At 40.1% G+C, this 26,897-nt stretch overlaps 1 protein-coding gene across 2 annotated transcripts in view; it reads left to right on the top strand.

The window, feature by feature from the left end:
• Positions 1–12,130: 12,130 nt before the first annotated feature.
• SCN5A (sodium voltage-gated channel alpha subunit 5) overlaps positions 12,131–26,897 on the top strand; it is a 172,793-nt gene continuing 158,026 nt past the window's right edge. For both annotated transcript variants that reach the window (XM_086466888.1, XM_086466889.1), the window contains exons 1-4: positions 12,131–12,397; positions 14,114–14,232; positions 19,557–19,646; positions 23,062–23,190. In XM_086466888.1, coding sequence (XP_086323014.1) covers positions 12,131–12,397; positions 14,114–14,232; positions 19,557–19,646; positions 23,062–23,190 — 605 coding nt within the window. The remainder of the gene's footprint in view (positions 12,398–14,113; positions 14,233–19,556; positions 19,647–23,061; positions 23,191–26,897) is intronic.

Raw genomic sequence — 26,897 nt, 5'->3', positions numbered from 1 at the left:
TGCTTTGTAGTAATGTTAGTTTAAATCAGAGCCTCCAAATGAAGATGGAGATGTGAGAACGAGGAGCAGCAGGGTCAGTGTGATGAAGAGTCCTGGCCCTGGGTTTGGAGGCAGTTTTGGAAAGATGAACTGAGATTGTGTTTTCCAGGGCAGGGAGAAGGAGGCGATGAGTGAGATATGAGATGGCCAGAGTTGATGGCATTACTAGCCATGTCAGAAAGACTTGAAGACCACTGCCTATCTGTACCAGCCAGCAGAAAGCAAGCACACTCAAACCATCAGTTCTTGGGATCGTTACAGGGTGCATTGGGTAAAATGGAGGCAGTGATGTCTGTGCTGTCATGCCATACCTAAATAATAGATACAAGTAGACCAGGCACTGGGATGTGTTTCTGCTTTGGGTGTGGAAGGAGAAGAGAGTTAAGATAAATCATCAGAACTCTGTCCTGGACTATCTTATTCTTGTTAGCCACTGTGAGAGTAAATGTTAAGCATGTGAAGTGGGATTTCCCATTACATTCTTAATGTGAATCTTCAATTTAATTTAGATTCATCTGGGAATATTATAAATTGTGAGAACTGAGAGGATCAGTAATGCTTTTAATGGTCTGATCTTTCAAGATAGATGTTCTTCTTGCTTGGAACTAAGGTCTGGCTTACAGGCTCTTTTGTGTTTTGTGACAGCATTTTATGCAGCTCTCTCTGCCAGCTCCACCCCTTTGGGGGGGGTGGAAAGGGGAGGTAGAGAAGTCATGCTGAAGCCCAAGGCTGCAGTATAGAGCTGCATCTGGTCTGCTCTGACCATTTCTTCTAGAACATCTTCTTTAACTTCTTTGCAGCTCACTGACGTGCAGATCAAGTGAGAAGCACTGTTTCCACAAAGGATGGTGTGGTGGGTTAACTTTGTCTGGCTGCCAGGTGTCCACCAAGATGCTGCCTTGACTCCCCCCTCCTCGGATTGGATTAACCCACCATAGATGGTTATTAGGTAAAGGGGACCCAATACATGAACATCCTATATAAAGGATGGTTATTAGGCCCTTGGAGAGTGTGAAATGTATCCTGGAGACATGGACAAGGGGAACCTCTGAAATGCCATCCAAATTTGCCTCTCTTCATTCGCTCACTTACATTTTCCTCTTCTCTGTCTGGCAGTACAGTTGTGTAGGAGGGAGCTAGGATCCCAGATAGCTTTTCTGGAGTTAGCACTGTAAGTTTTGGGAATATTTTTTGGAGGGGAAGTAGAGTTAGGGAAGCATATTTTGGAGCCAGGCTAAACACTTGTGTGGGAAGAGAGGAACTGTGCCATCCTACTTGTTCTGCTTTTAAATCACTGTATGCTTTGACATAATCTGCAAGGCAAGCCCAAGACTGGAGTAGGAAATTGGCTGTGAACTAGGACAGATGTGCATTGTCAGCTTTTTTTTGGGTTGTTCCATTGTTGCCCCTAGGAGTCATGGATGCCACTCACCTGTATTTCACTCTACTTTTAAAACTAGTAGCTCAAAATAACTTTTGCCCATGTGACTGCACAATCCAGATCTCAAACATGCCTTTAATTTGTAGAAAGAAAATGTGAGACAGAAAATATTTTCCAGATTTGTGAGTCCATGCTGAGTCTGAAAGTGTCAGGATAACCTGGGTGATCATGTTTCTGGGAAAAACATGCTAATGGTTGACTAATTGCATGTATGCCATTTGTTGAAATGGAAGATCTATACTTCATGTTGTAAAGTAATTGTGAGCACTGGAAAGCTGTTGTACATGTGTTAGTTTGCCACCCACTGGAGTGGAACAGCCCCATGCTCCGTTCCTTTACCACCACGCATTTAGAGGTTGCTGGTCCTTTTTTTCCTCAGGACAGTCAAGCAGAAGAAAAGCTAACACACATCACACGCCTTGCATCGTATTCCATAATGGTCTGACTTTAGATGCCCCTGCTCAGTCAGAGAAAAGCAGGTGTGTAAGCGTAGACACTCAGTTCACAGGTCCCTGCAGGTACATATCAACACCTAAATTTAGGTGTCTTAATAAGTTGAATCATCAGGACCTTCACTAGGATATGAAGCATAGTTTATCTCACTGAAGTAGACATGCAAAACAGGAGAGATGACTCATGTCCTAACAGTGTCTATTTCCCCCTGAATGTCTAACATCACACATTTCTTCGGTTTGGCTGATCTTTTCCAATGCATCCGAGAAGCTAGATTTTAGTTGATTCATTCTGTCCTGTGTATGAGGCTATTTCACGAGAGTTGCATATCCAATATATATGTTTTTAACCAAAAATTTCTAGAATACTTTATTTGTCCTGTCTAAGCTGAGGAACTATACTGCAGGATGGGTAAAGATACAGGTGAATGTATAGAGAAACAGGCAATACTTGAATTATTCGCCCCGTTCATGGCAGATTAAAAACTAAGAAATCTGACCAAGGTATTCCATTTTCTTGTCAAATTTTTATTTTTAGTTGAAATTGTCTTGAAAAAGGAAAAAAAAAATATCTGAATGTTCCAGCAGTACAGTCATTTCTGTGTAATTTTAGGACCCTGTCAGGGTAGGTGCTATTATACCTCATAAACATAACGCCATTCGGGGACTCTTACCTGGAACCCCTATTCATACATTATTGTGGGTCTCTAGCATAGAAAGAACCCTGGCTATAGGAGGGGCTTAGGGTCAAGCTATTGGATGATCTCTTGACACAATTGCTGTTTATAACTGCTATTAGTAATAATATTTTTAGGAATGGTGTTTTTTCTTTCAGGAAGTGCAAAGAAGTTCCCAAATTATGGAGCTACTGCATTTTCCATTTATAAAAAGTCCTGCATTGATACCATCATCAGATGTTTCTCTTTCACAGGCCAATTGATGTATTATTTTCTGGTTTACTCATTGACTGTTTGGTCCCATAAGCTAAATTAAGCAAGAAGCCACAACAGGGTTTGCAATACTAGGCCACTATTGTATGCTTCCAGTGCATTGTGCCTCAGGCCCAATTGAGTATTACCAGCCACTCAAGCATGCACAGTTGACACATAAATGCATATCGGGATGTAGCTTGTTAGTAAATGCAATGTCCCCAGCAGTTTTACTTGGATGATTATATTACTGCTAATTAACAGAAAATGTCATGACTTTTGGAAAATATTTGTTTGTGTAATGTGTTATTTATTCTGAAAAATTCTTCCATGTAAAAAGATGAAGAAATTATACAGGGGAGAAGGGGAGTAATATTCAGGAGAGCCACAGGGTTCTCAGAAGCGTGAGTCTCATTGACATCAGAGGGACATAGCCAAAACCACTCCTGGTAAAGTGACTCACTCATGTACCTCTAAAATTGTCCACTTTCACCACTCTTTAGATGCTCACCATCATTTTCTCAGATGCACTTTAGGTTTTGTTTAATATCAGGAGAAATAAAGTTTAATTCAGCCAACGTACCAGCAAAATGTAGTAGCTAGAAGAAGGTAATCTAGGTACTAGTTTTGAAGTGCCACTAGGTATTAGAAAAAAAAAACAATGAAAAATCCCTGGCTTCTCTCCCTCCATGCTTCCATCCATCTCATTTACATAATGGTTTAGAGTATTATGTAATTCAAATCAAATCGCTGTCAGTCGGCACCAGCATCCATTGCATCTTTTCCATGAAGCTACGCCAAGTCGCTGAAGTAAATGTATTTGAAAGGAATGACAGAAATGAAATAATTCTGTCTCTCCGACGCCAGGGGTCTGACCCACAGCCTATTGCAGTCACACAAAATAGTCCCCTTGACTGACATGAGCTGAGGATTGCACCCCCGGAGCCCATGTAAGCTCTTAACTCTGATTCCTAAACTTGGCAACCAAACCCAGGCGGTTTTCAATCGCAAACAGGCAGAATATCCCTCCTCTTTGGACAGCAATAATCTCTCTCTGTCTCTGGGGGGGGGAAATCTCTTCCATCAGAGTGGAAGATCCACTAGCTTTATCCAAATAGTATTGTAAAATTTACAGTGCACTAAATAATGAATCAAATCTTCAATATACCCCAGCAAGCAGCAACCAGCTGCTCCCTGATAGGGTCCCTGTTCAATTTGTCCTTTGTGAGTCTCTATTTGCATTACCAGGGAAGATAATTTTGCCTGTGCACTTCAAAATCTTTGCCTTTTTATTTTTCTACCATGGATTTTATTTTAAAAGCACTGAAAATGCCTGCCAGTAGCTGGGGCTCCATTAGCATCAAACACAATCCAAAATCCGACAAACAGCGACCCTGCATCCTTGTCGAGGGGAACATGCTATGATAGACAGAGATGCATTGCATGGGACAGAGAGGAGAATAAAGTAGCTGTGCCAAAATCACAGAGGGTTGTTGTGAATGTCACTTGAGGGTTATTGCTGTGGACAGATTTTGTGAAAAGGTTATGTTGACTTGGAATAAAGTAGGAGGGAGGATGAGATCATTTTCTTCACTAATGAATAAGAAAGGGGTAGAGGTAGAGAAGGATGGGAAGCTGTAGGTGTATGGAGGGGGTGGAGTTGGATGAAGAATGGTGGTCGTGGAGCAAAGTGGTCCTGTTGCTGCAAACTTGGCAGGACCTGCTCTCTCACCTCCCGTCCGCGGGATGCGGCGGGGAGAGGGTGGGGACGGGACATGACACACGGCTACCTCCCACTGCTTAACTCTGTATGATTTGGGTCTGTCTCTTCCAGCCTTCCACGTCCAGTTTTCTCTTGACCTTTCACCTCAACCTCTCTTGTTTCTGTTACCTGAAAGAAAGAAAACCTTTATTGCTCTGTTCACTATTACAAATTAAGTTAGTTGTTATGTCATGTTTGTCTCCTTAGTTCAATGCTAAAATTGTGAAAGAGTCCCTAGCTTTGCTTATAGAGTTTCATCCATCTTTTTGAATGTAAACATGCCAGTTCTGGTGACGGCTTTTATAAGTCTGCTGGTTTTCCCTGCTGATGAAATGTGTCTCCATAGCTTAGATGGAAGGGGATCAGTGATGCCTTACTTATAACTTTGTGGTAATACATCAGACAGCTTTCCAGCTGTGGCTCCCTCTCCTCTAGAAGCATGCAGCCAAGCTTTTGGTGGCCAGCATAAAACCTGCCTTCTTTCAGCAGCATAACTATCCCATAATGGCTTCAGAATATATTTTAATGGCCGTTTTACAACTTCCTATATCCGTTAGAACGTCTTTACAAAACACTCTCTGAATAAAATGGACCAGATTTGATATATTTTATTCATGTGAGCATTGAAAGCATCTAATGGTGTGAGCAGTGTATATTATATTTGGCACAACATGGAGTTCTCCTGTAGATTTCTTATTTCTTGTTCAAAAGCTACTGACTGCATCATGAGCTAAAAACATTCCTCTTCCTTGGTAGCTCTTCACAAACTGTAGGTTCAGAGTAGCAAAGGAGAAATCTTTCACCGGATTTGAAGGCTGAGAAGTTTATAGTAAAATAACTCTGAGGCCAATCTCTAGTTAATTAAAATAGACATGAAAACCTGTTGGATGCTAAGAATTATAATTTTCAGCAAAATACAGAGATGTGCATTGTTAACTATAATGTGCTGCTTCCTTGCTTATTTATGTCATTTGGTTGCAGCATAATTTGAAATAAAAACACTTGCAAAGAAAGCAGAATATTTTTAGCTCACTAAAAATATATATTTTATCATAAGAGAAGACTTAGTGCCAACATTTAATTCTTGGCATAACATTTGTCATCCCCAAATAGTGTTTCAATATCAGGATGAAATCTTTTGAATTCATTTCCTTTTAGCACATGTTAGCGTTCTGAAGACTTCATCTTATCAGTAAGTCATTGGTAATGTCTGAATGCCATGATTCTGATGAGCGAGATGCCAGCAGAACTCATTAAAACTGGATTTAAAAGAAGACACAGTGTAGGCAGAGCTGGTTGTGATGAAAGGCTCATGGGTCGGTGACTCTGAGATTTCGTTTTGCACATTTTGTGTTGTTTTTTTCTTTTTTTCCCAACCATGTGAATGCAAGGAGATTTCTTACTTATTTCTGCCCCTGGTCAGCATGTGTGGTGAACAAACAGGACTTGTTTTAGGAAATTTGTGTTATGCAATGTCACATCAACCTGCAGGTTTGCTTCGTGACACGGGCAGCAAGAGGAACTCTGTCTCACAGCTCCTCCTGCGTCAGTCTGGAGCTGATTTCAATGATGAGCTCCTCCTGGGAGATCTCCTTCGAGAGCCAAACGTTGCAGTCGTTTCCATCAGATTTTTGTGGAATACAAAACCTTTGCCCTGCAGGCCAGCCACAGGACCCTGCCCAGTCCCCAGCAGGCATTGGTGTCTCCTGCACCTCTTTTTGCACCTTCAACTCTGAGCTCATTCAACAAGATGTCTCTGGGTGAAGAAGTATTTGCACATTGCCTTCACACATTGCAAAAATTCCCAGGGTTTTCCAGCTCCCTCCATGCTTGGTTACCTTCTAGGCCATTACTTTAAAACCTCAATTACACACTCTCTGGTGTTCATGCTCTGGTGTGAAGGTACTCTCTTTAAAGAAAGCATTTCTATCTGAATATTCCTGGTCCTATTAGGTTACTTCCCCAGCTGCTGTGACTTCGCTGGGATGGTTAGAGCTGTGCTGATTTACACCAGCTGGAGATGTGCCTGATTCTATGTGTTAGGAAAGTGTACTACCAAAAAAAATCATTGATTATGGTCTTGACAGAATTATGCCTGTTGGAAAAAAGAAACAAACCACATGATATAATTTTAAGCAGAAGTAATGAGTGTGCTGTGTAAAATTTCAAGGACTGATTTATTCAGTTCCCCCTTGTTTTGACATGAGGACACAGACCCTCAGAGTGTGTATTAACAGCAACTGAAATTTTTCAGTTAAAAGAGAATTTCTCATGACACCTCCTAGCTATGGAATGTGACGTGCGGTATAAATAAATATAAGTGAGTTAAGTCTCAAAATGTTGCCTATTGATTGTCAGTAAAACTATGAAGAGTGTCTAAGTCACCTAGACCCTGTAGCCTCTTGATCTTTATGTATCTTTATGTAGAAGGTCTTTATTTGATCTTAACTAAAAATAAGAGTTCTCCATGAAGCCATTACTTCATGGTTGGAATAAAACTTCCATGCGATCTCATGTCACATTATAGTCTTTTCAAGTATGATAAAATATTTGTGCGTATGTGTAAATCTATGTGTAAGAATTTGTGAATCTAGGCCAGTGATGTTAAATTAGATGTGCTCTATTATTTTTTTTAATTTCCTTGGCCTATTATTCTCATGTTTTGCAGTGCTCTGTAGGTGAAAGGGAAATGCCAAACAGATTATATGGAAAAGAGGGAGAAGAAAATATGACTATGCTCCATGTAGTTTCAAACATTTCAAAGAAACCCATCCTCATAACTGTTTTTGTTACCACAGCAGTTAGGAATGCACAGCCTATATTTGGTCACAAACGTTTCTTAAACAGAAGGAGAATTTAGGACTCCTGATTGTTATTTTGTTAGCAGTCTAGCAGAATTGCAGTGGAAACATACCTGCTGCCAGGGGCTATCATCCATCTCCCCAGCCCATGGTCAGTAGTAGCTTCTTGAGTGGTGTCATGGAAATCAGTAGGGTTAAATGAATACAGTCCTACTCAAGATGAGTATGTCTAATGGTAACTAACCTCTAGCCTGTGAGCATCACTTTCACATTCTTGATCTTCAAGTTTGGCTCCTTTGTTATCATTGCCAAGTGTCTGAAATATGTGTACGCATGTCCTTGACACCATGCCAGGCAAGCATGTCATTGTGCAAGCAGGAGATGGACGTGCAAGAAGCCATGACTTCTCTGAAATCAGTGTCCAGCCAGGTGTAGTGCACAGCAAGGAGCTCAGCCTCTGCTTTTGCTGTTGCTTCTGGGGGATGGGACCTCCCAGCTGGCTCATGCCAGTGTCTTGGGCCATGATAAGGGGTTGGTAGGTGCTAGGGGGGTGGTCTGAGTCCACAAAGCCCATGAAAGAGCAGGAGGGCAGCTAGCTGCAGGTGAGCAGGCCCCACTTTCCCTGTATTTCCACTCCTGTAGGCAACCTATTGCCCAAAGTGGCCTTTTCGGTGATGGTTGCTCACTCAGGGGTATCGGGGAAAGGCTTGTAGGGCATGCAAGTCACGTTCAGAGACCCTGAAAGGGCTTCTGAGCTGAAGTCTATGGCAGTAAGGCCAAACCTGTAATGGAAAACAGCATTTATCCTTCTGAATAAATACAGGTGCTAGCAATATCTTATTTGTTTGTACTGTTCTTACTTCTTGCCATGCCATAGATAATATGCATCTTGAGGCTTTATTTTCATATGCACATTTTGTTTACATAAGCAGTACGTTTTTATCAGCAAGAACCGATGTTAACTGAATTTAACAAAGACAAAGCAAGAGGGAAATGTTCATTTTGCGCATGGTGATATCACAGAAACAATGTGTTTGAAGCCTTGTACTTCAAAAATATGCCTGAGAGGAATGGAAAAATCCAGGCTAATATTGTAAAAACGTGTGTCACAACAGCTATTATCTCTTAAGAAATGGCATTCCAACTCTTTGATTCAGACATTAATGATTTCTCTTTTTAAGTTGTGGTGCTTTCTTACCCTTTTAAGAAACATCTGGGCTAACCCTGGCTATTTGTAGAAATGTTTGCAGTTCATAGATTAAAAGAAATTAGACATAGAAAGGACCCATGAAATTATCTTGTCCATCTCCCAAAAGCATATGAAATTGAAGAAGAATTAGGATTAAAATATATAGTAAAATTTGGAACTTTAACTTATATACAATATGAAGTTGTCAAGACTTTTCAAATTGTAAGGATGCTGGAAACATGTCAAGATTTTTCAATTGTAAGGATGCTGGAAAATGTAATTTTTTTAAAGAAAAGTACATAGAAGACTAGCAAAAGCTCTAATGAATTTTGTGTAGGATTTTCCAGTTGTTCCTAGGCAGCTATCCTTCTGGAATTTGCAGATAAAATTGAAAAGATCTGGTTTTGACCAGTTTGAAGTTGATTCCGTTTTCTAATAAGAGAGAGCTTTAAGCAAAAATAATTTCCTTTTTTAAAACAAAAATAAAGTAAATAAAACTTGTCATTTTCATTAGATTTTTTCAGCTATTTTATCTCCCTCACCATCCCCTCTCCTTTTTTTGTATTTTGCTTTTTAAAAAAATGTTGATGAGTTCTGTTGCCAGAAAGGCTTCTTTCAGAAGTCTTTAAGAAAGTCTGAAAAGGGTGCAGAATATTCTAGCAAAGATTCAGTTTTTGTGAGTAGATACATTCCGCACACTCTCTTATCATCTCAGTAAAGTACTTGGTGTTGCTCATGCTATATGGCCTTGCCTCCAGTTCAGCTGTATGGAGAAGGTGGTGCAGAGGTGGCTACCACCAGTTTTCCGCAAAGGGAACGTCTGCGTAGGTTAGAGGCAGTCACCCAGCACGTTCTCTAAAACACTGGAAGCAGGTAGTTGATGTGATGTGGATCTCGAGCATCTCCAGATGTAAGGATGTATTAACTTTGGTTCTCTGTGTGCTTATGCGTCTGCACGAGCTTAGGCCAGCCATAGAGTCAGCAGGCAAACTGAGCCCTTGCCCAAGGCAGCATAGACTGTCTTGTCTTGGCATTAATGCAGTGAGGATAAAAGCACATAAGATCAGGTAGTGGGTTTCTCCGGACTGGTAGCCTAGGAAGAGTGTAAAAATAGGGCAAACACAAGTAGTCTTTCTTGCATGCACCCAGGTTCTGCAGATAAGAGATTTTCTCAGTCAGAGACAACATCTTTGTGTTTAAAATCTTTAATGGATCGTTTGCCCTTGGATTTGTCTTGCGGCTTTGTGAATCCTTGCCATTTGCAGACAACAAGTTTCACAGGATAAACCTGTGCCATGTGGAAAGTGGCTCCAGTGGTTGTTTCAAACCTGCAGCTCTGTGATTTCATTTGAAATTTCTCCATTCTTGTATTATGAGAAAAACGAACATTCTCCATCACCTTCACAGTGCTCATGATTATCTAGACCTCAACTAACAGCCCTCAATGATCTCCACCCTGATTTAGAGACCTGGTCTGGGCCCTTCCAGAAGTACTGCTCAGCCACTGATTTTTGTTGTCCCCTTCAGCACTGAGACAGGTTTCAGTGTGAAGAAAACAGAAACTGAAACAACAAAAAGCTCTGAGAATTCTCTGGCCACCTGTACTGATGTCATTTATAGAAAGTGAAATTCTATTTGCTTGCACTGGTTCTGAGTCACAAAGCGTCAAGCATAAGAAAACTCAATTTGTGGGAAGGCTTCTAATTTCCTGTTTTTCAAGAGGAAGGGGATAAAACAAATGATGTGGGGGGAAAGGGGAAAGGAATAAAGAGAATAAATCTAAATAAAGAAGAATGTCAGAATACCCAAACTCTAGGAAGACTAATTCATTTCAGCCCTGCTTGTTCGAACAAGCAGTAGTGCAGAGTATAATGTACAAGCTCCAGTAAATCATTCCTGTATGATAGGCTGTGATCAATGACAATTTAATGAATTCATTTTAAAATGAAGTCAGAATAGGAAAAACAGTAGTTATTTGAAAGAGTACTTTACTCAAATAAATTGAGTCAATAAATATGCTATTTGTCATGCAGAGTCCAGTTAAAGTCTTGTTTGCTAACAAAAATGCTGTCATCACAGAGCCTAATAGAAGGAAACTATCTGGAACTATCCACTGCAAATAGACAAATGCCATCTGAAAGCAGAAAACAACAATTGTGGCTGAACAAAGAATTGTATCCTGAACACACTGATGAATGCAATAGGGTAGCCCACCTCAGAATTAACTATTTTGTTTGTCACTAGCTTGTATTCTGATTTAGGATGAATGGTCTGCTGGTGGTAGAAAACCAAGGGCTGTGTTTCTTCTGTGAAATGAGTTTTAATTGTTGCATGGTGAGAGTTTCTCTTGCTGGAAAAACATGCAGCTAAAGTCACTATTAAATTGCAAAATACGGCTTCAGTGAACTTGGATGGATTTGTGCAGGCTACTAGAACAGGGATAAACTTCATTCCTTTTCAAGCAGCGGTTTTACATTAATTTCCATTGCTATCCATGTTGTTTAGCGCAGATACAAGAAGGCTTTTTGTTTTGCTGTGTTTTTCACGCTTGGCTTTATTCATGTAGGTTGAAGACTTGTGGCAATTCTCACTCATTTTCATTCGGGCAGGGATTGAAAGTGTTAACAGTGAAGCACCGGCAATCCAAGGTTGTCAGACCTCACAGGTCTGGGTTAGAGTTCAATCTGGTGTTGGGTGGAAGGAGCCTGGTTTTCAGATGCGATGAACTGTCAGCAGTGGCTCTTCAGCATCACAGAAGCTTAGAGTTCTCTCATGACGGTGCCAGGGCTTTGCCAGGTGCATTTGGGTTTCCAGCATCCTTCAGATTGTAGGGGGTGGAGGAGAAGAAAGTGCTCAAAAGTCTTGACAGATATCTTGAAGATGATACCTCCTATCCCAAAGGAAAATAAAAATTAAGTTGCAGAAGCCTAAGACAGAGATTATGAAGAATTCTATGTGATTTAAGAATCTGAACTTGACCCTTCACTCTTTAAATTTGGAATAGAACAGCTGGGGCATTTTTAGAGTTTGCATCACGTGGCTGCAGATCGGCTGATTTAAATCTGCCCTGTGGTCATCTTAGGCACATTGTTCATCCACTCCCAGAGCTGCATTTTCAAAAATGAGTTAGGAATCCAAATCCCCTTGGCTTTCAATGAAACTTAAGCTTGTATGAATCTAAGTTACTCCTTAGTTTGGATTTAGGATCCCAGCTGACTGAAAAACTTTAGAATACTCCACAGCCTATATACAAAGTCTTTTTATTTCTGATTGCGAGTGATTCCTAATTGAAATTACAGTTTCAGTCATTTCTGTTTTCCTTGGTGTTCTACTAACCACATAAAAATAGATGGTTTCCTGATAATAGATAGCCTACAAGTTATTTGGGTTATTTTTTTTTTTGTTCCAATGGCTCTGTTGTTCTTGCTTTGCCCCCGTCACTAACTTTGGTACTTTTTGTTTCAGCTGTTTCTACTACTAGGAGTAAAATCCAGTAAAGACAAAGCAGGATGAAAAGATGGCTGACTTCTTGTTACCACCGGGTACTAACAGCTTCCACCGGTTCACGCCTGAATCCTTGGCTGCTATTGAGAAACGAATTGCGGAGAAGCTTGCAAGGAATGCAAAGCAGGAATACAGAGAGCAGCTGGGTGAAGAAGAGAAACCTCAGCCTCAGTTTGATTTGCAAGCTTGCAAGAAGCTGCCCGATATCTATGGGACTGTTCCTCCAGAGCTCATTGGGGAGCCATTGGAGGACCTTGACCCTTTCTACAATGATCGTAAGGTGAGCACCAGCAGCCATCCTGCTTCTTTGCTTTTGCTAAGGCATAAACACTGACGCTGTTTTGAGGACTCTGGTTTCTATCTTTCTGTAACTGGTAAAAATATTTGTTTCTGGATTAAGGATCAGAGTTTTGGCATGAGCAGAGCTCACAGGAAACATCTAAACATGAAAGCAAAGAGGGATAAACAGCATAATTAAAACTTGGGTGTTTTCAGATAACTCTGAGTATGAATATACAGTGCCTGAAAAGAGCAGAGCCGTAGCCGTGTTAAAATGAGCCAGAGGTTTTTATCTGCCCTATCTTGCCTTCTGCGTGAGCCTTGACTCTTCACAGGTCTGTTTATCACCTAAGCCCCTTAATGTTAAGGGCTTCTGGGTGACTTGAGTCTTGTGCTAGCACTCCTCACAAGAGCAGGAGGCACCTCCACAATGGTTCCTGGAGAGCAGCGGTTCTTTTCCTGCTGAGGGATAGTTCAACTCCATTTAAGATGACCGAAATAGAGCTGAAGGTAGATGTGAGTAGCATGTGCAATACTGGCATTTTGCAGAAGAGTAAGCTTCATCCCAAAGTGAGCGTCACCTGATGAGGAATCACGTGTAGGCTGGACCAAAGCCACAACAGTGCAAACAGCTTCTGTCAAAAGGCTGTTGACAGCAGTGCTGGGTTGGTTGCTTACTACAGTTCATTCCCCTTTCCAAACATTTCAAAAACGGAGGACAAAATAAGGCTTGGAAGCACAGTGTATTTTTAGGCAGCTTCCAGTTCTTTCAGGTACTGCTGTTCCTGGTTTTGGGCTATGCTATTTCCTGTAAACAATGAATTGATATGACCACAATGCTACTTCTATTAAAACAGTGTAGAAACAGGTGCGAGAACTACAGAATAAAAGTTAAATGGATAAAGTAAGATAGATTACTTACCTTGAAGGGCCAGAATTAATTTGCCATTTAATTTGCCTGCTATCCCCAGGCACAAGCAGCAGGATATAGATTTGCGATTTTGGAGTCATGAAGGTCTTAGACTCAAGGTGGGTGAGTTGTTTAGAGTTTGGGTGTCCTGATCCTGTCTCTGAGTGAATATTAGTTCCCCTACGCATGGTGAGGCATCTTCAGAGCTCTGTAAATTGGGTGAGCATCCAACTCACCTTTGCTTTGGCTTTGAGATAACTCACGGTATTGGTTTTCTCTGCCTATATTAACCTCAGTACAATGACAGTGCCTCAGTGTCAGCGTCAGGTCCTGCTGTGGAGCTGTGCCTCATGCCGCTTCCTACTCGGTGAGACAAAAAACATCAACTGAGAGCAGCAAAGTGCTCGAGTTTGAGAAGGTGGAGTAACAGCATAGCAAGGTTCCTGGCACCTGGGAAGAAGAGCATCATAAAAATCCCTCCACTACATTTCAGTCTCCAGGTCATTTTTTATTTTTAAAGGTGATTCCACTCTCTTCCCAGCCCTTTGATGGAGGCGATGGCACAGGACCCTGTAAGGAGTGAAGGAAGAATAAATAGTTGGGATATTGCAATAGGACAGACAACAGCTCTGCTGGGAGGGTCTTGGACAAAACTCTTCACCAACTGAAAAGGAGTTTGGGGGTCTCAGGAGGGAGTGGGGAAGAAGTATGGGATGCTGGTAGGAATTTCCCAGTGGGACATGGGCTGGGAAAAGCCGAGCATAAATGTAAATACTGAATGTTCTCATTTTCTATTTTGTTTTCCAGACATTTATAGTACTGAACAAAGGGAAGACAATCTTTCGATTTAGTGCCACTCCTGCCTTGTATATACTTAGTCCTTTCCATCCAGTCAGAAGAGCAGCAATTAAAATTTTGGTACATTCATATCCTTTCTGTTGCTTTCCCTCCTGATGTATTTTATATGTTTTTCAAACATGGATGGAAGTCAGAAACCATTTTATTTCATTAAGCTGTTTTAAATCTTTTGGCTGAATTTCCTTGCACAAGCAGAAATACATTCGGATTTTTGGTTTGTTTCATTTTATATTGTTATGTGAGCTATGAAAATTACAACAGTATACTGCTGGCATCAGATAATGTGAACTGCACTGGAAACTCTGGTGAGTTTGCTCAGGATTAAAAGGTGTGAAGGGCTTGATCATGTTTGATAAAGAGCCAGTGGAAGAAACTGGGTGCCTTAGAAAGGAAGGGAACCAAGAGGCTGAAGCACATCTGGGAAAATCTACACTGATGGAGAGCTTTGTTACTGAGCACTTAAGCAACGTCTCCCATGAGACCCTGTGACACCATATGCAGACACAATTTAATTTTGAACTGCCGCAGAACTGAATTTTTTTTTTCTCTCCTGAAACAGGACATTTAAAAAATTGTTTTCTCAAATTTTTAGTTTGTTTATTGCAATGTGTTATCCAGCTAGGGATGAAAGCACAGGCTGGCCTGCTGGACCTTTCAATGGAAGGGCAATGCCCGATTTCCCCTAGCTCTAGCTTTAAAGTCATGCAAGATGCACTGCAGCTGTTCGTTTTGTCTTGTGTTTTTTAACATGGCCACAGAAAAATTATATTCTGAAATAGTCACAGCTCTCTGGAAGACCAAACTGACACAAATGTTCAGCTTTGTATGAACATTACTAATAACACACCCTTTTTCATGAGTTGCCCTCTTTCTCTATAGTGTGCATGGGAGACCTGGCAGTGATAATTCAAAGACTCCACATGCTGATGTGACAACCATGTGATTTTTTAATGATGGAAGTCCCTCGTCTGCAATGCTCATGTCCACCACAGAGTACTAAGTACTAAACAGGTAGCATCTTAGAATCATTGGTTTATTATCATATTTCAGTGAAAAAAATAGGGAAAGAAACCAGATTTCCAGTGGTTGTCCATACAGTGAGAAGAAAAAAAAAAAGTGAGAATATAGATATTCTAGTAAGAAGAAAAGTAGGTGAAGCTTCTAGTTACAATAATTCTATGCAAAAATGAATATGTGTTATCAGCCAAGACATTATTACGGTTACTAAGAACAGACCACAGAATTTTGGAGAGAGATTTGCTTATGGATCAGGTTATACATGCAAGCAGTGCAGCACATGCTGCTGCATACCCAGAGCCCAACAGTGTTTGTTAGGTACAGTTACATCAGCACAGCCTTGCTGAAGTTAACTGAGGTCAATGAGTTTGCACCGGTATGGTTAAGAGAAGAATCTGAAAATTTAGCTTGTTAGAAAAAGACATGTATGTGTGAGTATTGTCTCCATCTTTGGAGGCCTCTTCTGTCTTCTGCTTACTTTCTTTTACGCTGACTGGTGAAGTCCAGAGGAACTACATGCCCTTGGTTGTCAACCGAAAGATGAGTATGCAAGAAATCCTTACCAGATTACTTCCAAGTATAAAAACCACAGAGGAGTGAATTTGAAAGATGTCAGGAACAGAGATATGGTCAGCTAAAGAGTGTAACATTTTAGGAGTGGAAGGTGCAAATAGCATTTTAGTTCCAGAAAGACCCAAGTTATCACCCTATGTTGATAATGTCAGGAAATCCAACAGCTCAATCTTTGGCAAGCACAGGCAGGAGGCACAGCTCCAGTCCCAGTGAAACAGCAGTGAAGTTCCTGCATTAGGCACGGATTTGTTTTCTGTCGATAAAGACAGAATCACCTTTCACATCAACATGAAACACAAAGGCCAATTGGCTAAGCAGGCAGTCAATATCCCAGGCAAAAAGGAGCCTGAATCGGCAAGTACTCAAGCAGATAATATCACAGACATGAATCTGGGAACCAGATGTATTGTCTTGCGTGAGTGTAATCAAGCAATCTTTATTTTCCCCAGGGGAAAAAAAAAAAACCACAACACAACAAAAAAGAGCATTAACAAATGGTGCCCTGTCACGTAAGTGTCTGAAGCAACATCTTTAGTAGATGCCATATATCCATTTCCAGTCATTGAGTGTACCATGAAGGCCAACAGTAGAACAGAATAGAGAGGACAGAGTAAAATCATCCTATAGAGCAGCTGCCGAGGGTCACATTTCTTGGTTAAGTAGCTGTATGTGGAGTTCTTCCTCTGAGACTTCAGGCAGGATAGATCCTGTGTGTTCACTGCTCATCCAGCCAAGCCGGTTTAGTCTAGTCATTCAAAAATACACCCTTCCAAGGGAAAAAACATCCACAGCCTCCCAGTGATGTGAATTACTTCAATTAACAGCATATCTCTAAACCTCTTCTAGATATGTCTCATCTTCCTCAGAGTCTAGGAGGCCCCATGAAATGACCATGGCCCAGACAGCTGCACAGAACAAGGCCGTAGTCCATTTCTGTCACAGAGGACATGGGGAGTGTAGGTCTGCATCCCATTGGATGAATGCTTTTTGCCTTCTGCATCATTATTAGCTATTATTAGCATCATTATTTACTATCTCCACCTATTTATAAGCTTAAACCACTGCTAACATTTAATTGATGCTTTGTGCTTAAAAGACTCCTCTTAGATCTTGCCTGCAAGTCAAGGACCATTCTGTGATGTCCTTACTTTCTGCAAGCAGTTTGCTGTCCTGTATAAAATCCATAGCAGTTGCTATTGCTAGTTTTTCTAGGTATTATAGATAGTTGCTCTCAGTTTACCACTGCTTCAGAATGGAGTTTTGGCCAAAATTACCTTCCTTGATTCTAGAATTATGGATTCTGGCCCATTAAAAAAAAAAAAAAAAAAAAAAAAATTCTTAAAGAATTTCCAATCTTTGTTCCTATTTTCTGCTTGCAACTTCTCTCCCATCTGATTGTACATGCTTTCCTCCATAAAGGAAAATGAGACGTTGTAAAACACCAATTATATGTACTATTGATTGGGACTAACCTTTGCTTGTACATATTATATGTAATTTGGCAATGATCGCTTAAAAAGCTTCTACTATTCTTTCTGCTAATTAACAATTATCCATCATAATGAAGTCTAGAAGTATGCCATGTTCGACTCATTATCTTTGTGCTAGAAGATAAAATTTATAACTTTTAGAATCAATTTGCACAAAGCCTATTCTATAACTTCAAGTTGGATATAATAGGTTTAATTTATTGCAGAAAGGATCCTGATGAGTAGTTTAGTATGTTTGGTTTGTGATCCATAACAGAGTCCAACGCTTACTTCTGGAAACGTTAGCCATGTCAACTGATGGATCAGTAGGTTTTCAAAAAATGGAATTAATAGCAGTTCTAGGATAGGTAACAGACGATGCTGCTAATATAGCTTATCTCAATTTCATCTCCTTTACTTTGCCCTTTCTGAGTAGATCATCATCACTGACTTTTTCTCATGCAAACAATTGCATTAGATTTCAGGTAGGAACGCTAATTTTCATTCCGTAGTAATTTCTCTGTCTTTTAACACAGATCTCCAACTTTGGTGCATAACCAGCTGAAATGTTTCATTCTTTTATGCTCTTTGGAGTTTTCAGCTTGGTCATGAAACTCAGGTTGAATTCATAGTGCATTTGATGTCCCAAAGCTGATCGCTTACATTTTCAACCTGTGTTCTCCGGAATACTGTCTTTGGTGTTTGAATAAGAAGGTGATGACACCTGCCTATAAGTGAGCATCTGGGAAAGCTGTTAGACCCATCTTATACCACAAGGAAACAGGGATGTATAAATCAGACCAGTGATCCTAAAACGGGTGTTTATAGAGGAATTTCTTTGCTTGGAATTGAATTGAAGTATAATTGTTTGGCATGGCCTGAGGATACCACTCAGTTTTACTATTGTTGTTTTCATAGCATGTCATAGCATTTTAATGTGCTTGAAAAAATAATCCAGTGTTTTCTAAGCTAGCTGCAGCTTACAACCTAATTGTGTTAACCAGATGGACACAACTTATAGAAACGAATCTCAAGCTGACACGAGAAAATGTGACTGAAAATCAGATCTCCTTTGTTCAGTAGGAGGTGTTGGCCCAGAAGTGGAAAATGTTTGTGAGATGAGCAGTCCCTTTGAGTTCAATTACTGCTTTCTGCGATGGCGCTGGGGGATATGCAGGATGCTTACTACCAATTTAACCTTGTAGTTGCTTATGTGGCCCATCGGAAAATGTTCCAAACTGTATTCAGCAGAGATATTGGCTCTCTGAAAGGACAGTTTTAATGCAAACATTTTAGGACATACATTTGAAATTATATTCTTCAATCACCATTCTCAAACAAACAAAAAACAGTTTATTTTTTTTTTCTAAAGAAGGCAAAATAAATTTACATTTAGATGCTACTGTTCTTCCGTGGGGTCCCAGACTATTGACTGAGTTGTAGGCTTTCCTTTGCCTTATCTTCTGTCCACTTAAACTCATTAGTTAAACTTTCTCCAATAGCATGGGACCTATTATTTACTCAGGAAAATTCCATCATATTTTGTAATTTTTTTACAGAAAGTGGCATGTGCTTTTAGGAGGGCAGTTCAGTGAACTATGTTTTCGATTTCAAGAATTGGATTTAGGGTGCTCCTTTTCGTATTTATGGCCTTAGCTTAGCAGCTAAGTGCATGGACTATACTCTTGGGAGGTTTGGTTTAGCCTCCAATTAGGGAAACTGGTGCCTCAGCTGAGGCAGTCAGCTTTGCAGACCAAGACTGTGTATGTGCCAAGCAGGTTTGCAGACCAAGCCTTAAAATTAGTGCTCTGAAGCTCATATTAGCTTTTGGTGAAACTTTATACTGAAAGCGAGACCTAAAGCCCATTAGAGAGATTAGAAAGACCAGATTTATAACTTGCCCTACTGCCTGAGAAATGTTTCAGGATGCAAAATAAAATAGGAATTTGCAGACACAAGTTTTTCTGTAATACTTAAATGAGACTAATCCCTCTTTTCATTCAAAGTTGTACACCTATGCACATTGTTATCTGACCAACACAGCTGTAAATTTGGGGTATTGTATTTGCAGAAGACTGCAGAGTCAGTACATTTGTTTACTGTATAAAGTGTGTATAAAAGATGTAGGCAAAGAAAAAAATAGCAGGGAAGGTTCTCTCATTTTTTCTATGTTTATATAATTATTTGTTTCCTTATGCACTTGCAAACAAATGTCTATAGTCCTTTTTAAGCAACTTGCAAATTATGAGTGGGCTGTCACATCTTGTGTGAAATTACAAAAATTTATGAAGTCTTACAACATATGCATTGTTTTCCTTAATTCACTTATTTACATTGTTCAGTATGTTCATTATGTGCACTATTTTAACTAATTGTGTGTTCATGGCACAATCAGAGACTCCATCATGGAATAAATATGTTGAGTAAGTATTCTTGCTGGTTTACACTGCCCTGCCCTTAGCTTGTCCTTCCTCTTTGTTATGTTCTTCTTTTCATCTTGTTTGCTGTTGTCTAATTTCTTTCCGGCAATACTGACTGTTGTATCTGTCCTGACAAAATGTTTTTCCAGTTGCTTGTTTCCTGTGAAGCCTCCCTTAGTAAGTAAACTAACAATTTTTAGTTTACCAAGCTCATACTTACTGCTAAATACACCCGCTCTGCTACATCTGAATGAAATCACCTATGAGGAGAACTCCATTTGAAACTGGCCAGCCTTCCACAGTTCCCATGCAAGAGATTTGATGGTTGGACACATTCAAATAGGCTGATGAAGCTTAAGTTGAATTATTTCAGATAGTACTTCCTGGACATATTTAGTTCCGTCCTTGAACTGAAACTTATTGGAAGCAAAATTTTCTTTTGGACTGAGTGCATCATGAGAAGTGTTCCCCTGCAATTGTTGGTAGGCATAATTTATGAGCAAGCATACAACTGTCTGAGAACACTTTTATGTGTATTCCTGTCTTTTTAGCTTGTCAGACCTTTAGAAAAAAATAGCAAAGATACCACCTGAAGGTCTTTTTTATTGTTTCTTTTTCTTTTTAAAATTAATTTTAAAAGAGGTTAATGGGCTTCAGAAAGCCCATTTCATTTCTTTAAGTTGCTTTAAAATATTCCTCTTAGAAACAGATACCAGATGCACAAGCTAATCAACCTACAGTGCATTAAACAATTATTTTGGCTCATTGAACCAATCAGAACACAGTTTTTATTTTTGACTGACATATGATAAACACAGCCATCTGCTGCTCCATAGCCTGGTGGTTGGTCTACTCAGGGCTGTAAGGAAAGACAGTAAACTGCCCTTATTTTAAGTTTCATAAAATCATGCAGGGCACATCTTCTAGGCCATAAATTACTAATTATAGACAGCACTGAACCAAATATTTCATCTGATCACAATAACATCCTAATCCCAGGATGTTCCATGTACTTCTGTACAGTGTAGTACCCTCAAGTATGTCTGTGACTTCCCTTTTCCCATGACGTTGTCCTTTTCCTACTGAAAACTGTCATACAGTACCATAGCTGTGATGTATTCAGCTGAAACATGGACATCTCATCCGTGTGAGTCAAAATTTGGACAGCAGGTCTACTTCTGGGTATTTGAACATTCTGGAGGAAAATATCAAAGTGCTTGTTGTGTCTTCTGTAAGCGGGAAAATGTGGGTGATGTTATCAGTGCATCAAGCAGGGCATGCAAGAAATGTAGAGCAGAAATTCAAATGGACTCATGCAGCATGGAGTTTCCTCTTGTCTGCGTTCCCTCATACCTCTCAGCTTTTCCTCCTCAAATGCATAAAATGAAATCAAAGGCAAGTACTTCTGAGGAGCAAAATAACCCAATGCACTGTAATTCAAATTGATTAATATTGGATTTGGAAAAGATACATTTAATCCATTTTGTTCTGCTGTTCCAGAGACTCACAGGGGATACAAGAGTAACCTTGTGCAAGTATTTGTCCTAGATCTTTCTTTAAAACACTTTCCTTACCATTTTGAAGAAACAAATCACTTCAACTTCCTTCCACTAAACATTTTTTAAAAAATCCTGATTTCTGTTGCTAAAGAAGATGTTCGGTTGCTGGAGGACTTTGCCCGATCCATTTAGAATTAGATGATGATTATACAATCAATTAAACCATCTGACATGCTGAATAAACACAAGTACTTTATCATTTTAATGAGCTTATGTACCGTTAAGTATTTTTTTTTAAGTTCTTTGCATGTGTATTCTGCATGTATTACTGAATACACATGCTTAAAGAGACTGTCACATGGGTGACCTATATTTTAAATACCAGAACAAAACTAAATAGGAGCCATGAAAAGTCAAGACACAAGATAATGCTCAGGTGTACAGTCAAAGAGGAGACGTGAGAAACATTGAATGCCCACTGTTGCACAGAAACTGCGCTAATCTGCATTTTAAGACGAAGCATTCTGAGGTTTTATAACATGTGTAACTAGCTCTGCTGTGTGGCATGATGGCAGGAGGGCGTGAGATTTGCCACTATCTGTATGTGTGCCCAGTTGCAGATCAGCGGAATACAGCTAAGAGAAAACATTTCCCTTTTATTCACAGTGAAGTTCTTCCTCATATTACCACCTTTGATTGCTTACACCTTTTCTTTACCAAACAGGAATCACAACTTTTATAATTTTTTGTGTCTGATAGCACATTATAGCTACTGATGCTTAGGGACTGAACAGAAAACTCAAGCTAGTGTTTCCAGTAAAAGCCTCTAACATCATAACTTATGAGATTTGTGTTTTATGGGATTTTAGGTGTTTGTTTGGTGGGTTTTTTAATAGGTGTTGGTATCATCTGCATCTTCATTTGGAGAAAAGGGGTAGAGAATGCCTCTTGGTGGATACTAAACATTTATTATTTATATTAAGATATGGCCTAGAATACCTAGTCTCATTGGGCTAGATGTCTTAGGCAGAAACATTAAAAAAGAGGTGTTGTATGCCCAGAGGTATGTCTCTGATGGTAGGTAGAGCCCTGGGTGAGTATAGATCTGAATGTTGTAAGTCAGATACATTACTGTCCTCCACAGAGAATATGCTTAATTTTATTACAAGTATCATCTTTATTACAAAAGGTAAGATGTATTTTCTATCCAAGATCATCACAGTGAAGGAGCTGTTGGTAAGAAACAACTTATCCTTCTATGGGAAAAAAACACCCTTGTGTCTCTTTTATTGTCAAGCAGGTCAAAATTACTATATATACTGTGTGGGTGGGAGTTGCTTTCCTTTTCAGTGAGGGCATTCTGTTTAATTCTGAGGGCTGGTGTGATTTACCATGGATAATGAAACACAGCGGAAGATGCAGGAGGAATATTCTTTTCAGCTAATAAAACCAAGTGATGACATTTTTTAACTTGCTGTCCTTCAAAATGTCCTGGGCAGGAAGAGATGAGAGGTATGAATGGAACAACCATCCTCCTTCAAATCAGAGAAACAAGGAATGTGCTACTCTTTCAGTGGCAATTGCAAGCAGAGCTTCAAAAGTCCCATACCACAGTTTAGCAGTGTAGTATTCATGCTTGACTTAATGAGTGAGAATTCATCAAAGTATACCCTGTGGTCAAAATTATCTTCATCTTGCGGCTGTCATGAGCGCTTTCCCACTTCCTACATGTTCTTTGGTCCACACATGAAGCTGCTCACACACAGCCCAGCGCTGCAGCCATGACTCACATGAGCAACTCCAACAAGATGGGCAGGAGTGTCTCATGTGAGCAGGACTGGATTGAGTGTGCCTCTGCCATCCCTAACATCTACTGCTTTCTTAATGCTCTTGCTTATCTTGGCCACTTTGTTCCCCAGGTACACTTTCACTGGCATTTACACTTTTGAGTCATTGATAAAAATATTGGCGAGAGGATTTTGCATGACAGAATTCACCTTCCTTCGAGATCCATGGAACTGGCTGGATTTCAGTGTTATTGTTATGGCGTAAGTAGCATTCCTTTATATTTTCCAAGACAGTGATATGCAATAGAACTTCTTAAAAAATTGCCTGGCTGTTCTCTTTTTTTTGACTCAAATTGTACTGAAAATGAGAAAATGCTGCAGTGTGTTAGGAGGGAGGGTTTTTTCCTGAGTGGTTTCAGAGGATGTCAGAGGAATTCTTGATTCTGTTCTCTCAATTCACTAGGCTATTTTGGAGAAATTATTTACTCTCTCTGTGCTCCACAGAGAGAACTGTTTGTAAAATACCTGTACTAATACTTGCCTATCTAATGTAGTTTTGGGAAGGTTCTCTACAATAGAGAACTAATTTAAAGGCCTCTGAAACTTGTTATGTATCTTGGGAACAGAAATTTGGCCCCCCAACACGATATTCCCCTTCAGCTGTATACTTCCACAGAGATTATTAGAATTCACTCAGGACATGTGAGGTTCTGCTTCTTTGAAGGAGCTGATGGATTTGTGGTATCTAGACAGCTAAAAACACACGAGGGTAGGGGGGCAGTCAGCCAGTGTTTGCAGAGGACACAGGGCCAGCCCCAGCTCTGGCCAAAGGCAGACACTGTCAGTGTTTCCAGCTGAGCTAGAAATGCAGATATTCTTCACAGTCAAAGAAGAGAGAAAAGCATGCAAAGAGGACATGTCATCTGAAGTGGAAGCTAGCAGAAATACCCTGAAAGGCCCCATTTCCTAATTGTAGAATGATTTCGTCTGATCTCCCTGTATTTTCTGCTTAATGATACCTATATTCTGTTCCGGTTTTAGTTTACTTCTCGCTGCCATCTTTAAACCTCGTAATTCACAGCATTAAGTGAGATGCAAGCCTGTTAGCTCTGACATTTAACTGAACTCCTGGGCCTCTGATATTTGAATGGAAGCAAAACTGGGAAAATATATTCAACCAAACCTAGTTCAAACACCAGTGAGAGGCACTGAAGTTGATAGCAGAACTTTTGGCAGGGTACAGGCATCAGGACCATTATTCTGGGAGCATCTGGATGATGCTTTTAGTCATATGGTTTAGTTTTATCTAGTCCTGCAAGGAGCAGCGCGTTGTGTTTGATGATCCTTATGGGTCCCTTCCAACTTGAGATATTCTATGATTCTGTGACGCTTAGCAGTATTTAGCAGAACAGCATGAAGATGTGCAAAACCTACGTGGCCTTCATTGGGAAGACTCCCATTTATTTTAGTAGGCTTTGGATCAAAGCCAGCCCTAGGCCAGATCCTGGTATCTGTTACTGCATTCCTATGGATTTGCCTGAACTGACATCTGGCCATCGTGATAAGCTTTTTAAAAAAATGCAACGCAGATGGGGAGGAGCTTTGGAGGTCAGCACACACTAGGTGTTTTCCTCAGCTAAACTTTTCCTCAAGCAGTGCTAAGTGCAATTCTTTTGCAACATTTAGAGGCAGGATGGAAGAACGCAAAGCGTCACCAGCCTGCTCTCCTGTCCGTCAGACAGGTGGTAAAAGCAGGGTGCAACAGGTCATCTGTTTGTGAGTTTAGGTGTGCGTTTATCTGCAGGTCTCTGAATTCAGCACAACATGGAGAGTTTCTGTACATGGGTTCCCTCTATTTTACAAGGAAGGAGGATTTTGACAGTGAGGCAGAAAGGAGCAGAGAAAATTACAAGAGGAGCCACAGCTTGCAGCCTTGGAAATGCATCTTCTCCACCTCATCTTCTCAGCTCAGGCAGAGGTTGAGGCATCATCCTCAGCTCTGCAGAACTCCTCTGGGGGCATCTCATTTACTGTCACTGAAATTTGACTCAGCTGTAGGTGTGGGACAAGGAATAGATATCTGTTAAATTCTGCCCATGTCATCTATCTGTTTTCTTTCCAAATTATATGTACTTCCTTAGTTAGAAGATCCCTAAAACAAGGGGGCCTGCAACTGTGAAAAATCAAGCATCTCAACATCAAATTATAGAAACAGCTGCCCCCTTCAGAACTAGCATCCATTCCTATTGTTTCTTATTTTAAGGCATATTATACTAACATTTTTAGAATAGGAAAAAAAAAAAAATTGGAATTCTGTAATAGAAAAGAAATAGAGGTGTGTTTCCTTGAGCCCATAGGCAGCAGTGAGAGAGTTAAAAGTGACTGCAATATGATCTTCATACGTACAATGAAATCTCCTTCCCAAGTATGCAAGCAGCAGATAGTACAGAGCATTGGATAATAGACTCTATTCCAACATGATTTATCCTTCACATAAATCAAATTTGCAAGTAATTTACAGTAAGATTGATAAGGTAACTCTGATATTGCCTTTGCTTGTAGCTACCGTGATGCTAGAGTATTTCTGTATCTGGAAAAAAAAAGATGGCGTGGCAGTTCAAAATGGGAGAGCCTGATAAGGTCCATGAGATTTAGATGGACCAAGGATCTGATTCTTTCACTGACAGGTGTTATAGTGGAAAGACCATCACTTGCTTTAGAGTTATTGCAAAATAACTTCTTACCTCCTCTTTTGGGCAGAAAGAGTACAGACTGGGTCACAGAGAGTAGTTTTAAATAGCACATTTGAGAGTAAGCAGTGCCACAGGTCTCCAGGGCTTTTCTCCTACCCTGTGCTAGCAGACACAGCCATGGCTTGTGACCTTCTGTGGGGCCATGGATGAGTTCAGGGAAAATTATGAAACTGGCTCTGTTTAGATCACTCTTTCCCAGACAAGTGACTACTTTCCAGCTCAGGAAAGTGGTCTGGGTTGGAAAATGCCCTGCCAAAATCTTAAAGACAGCATGCAATTCCCTGGCTAACAAGAAAATTCAGGATGGGAATTCCAGTTGCATCTCACTCCCATATATGGAGGAACTGGTGTGCTGCAATTTCATGCAAGAAATGGCCAAAATAAATCTTAATTAACTGTTGTGAACAAGTAGCAGTAGTAATTGCTTCCTACACTTGTTCACATATTAATAGTGTGTTTTTACAGATCTCTGGCCAGCAAAACCATTTTCCTGTGTTATTGCTTCTCCCAAAATTATTTTTTTCCACCCTTGCATGCTGTAGAAGAGTTTGGGAGAGAAGTGCTGGGTAAACCTGGGGAGGAAAGGTAAATCTTTGCCCAGACTCCCCTATGAGATCACGAAGAAGAGAAGCAATATTGTTCTTCCAGGCTATAATCTGGATTAGTAGATACGGAGAGGATGCTTTGTCCTCCCCAGAGGCCTTTGCACAAAGCCCACTTAAGCAGGCTTTGTAAAATAACCAGGTGAGATTTTTCTTTAATGTGTGAAAATAAATGCCTCAAAAGAAGTAGAATTTAGTAATTGAAATTTAATAGAAATTTCATAGTGAAATTAAAGGGTCCAAGAGCTCTTTTGTTCAGAATTTACAGTGGTGACTATGCCTTTACTGTGTATTGGCTTGGAGGAAATAATTTTGTGCAACACTAGAAAAACCAAACTCATTCCATAACTGACCCTTCTGGCAGCGTTTAGCTCAGCTGTGACATTGGTCTCCATGATGACCAAAATACGCATGGCACTGAAGAGCTGGGATTGGTATTTCAATCATAAATAGTTTTTAGTAGCATTGCAATTATATCCATTCAAAATCCATCTTCCTGCAGCTAAAGGGAATGGATTTGATGTACAAAATGAAATAAAATTTTAAGTATCTCTCAAAACCAACATCTGCTTTACCACAGAGTACAGCATCTTCGAATAAATAACCCAGTAGA

Source organism: Leptosomus discolor, chromosome 6 (assembly GCF_034619465.1).
Source record: "Leptosomus discolor isolate bLepDis1 chromosome 6, bLepDis1.hap2, whole genome shotgun sequence".
In the NCBI taxonomy this organism is placed as follows: Eukaryota; Metazoa; Chordata; class Aves; order Leptosomiformes; family Leptosomidae; genus Leptosomus; species Leptosomus discolor.
Note: the sequence above shows the minus strand (reverse complement) of the source record. Positions and strands in the feature narration are given on the sequence as shown.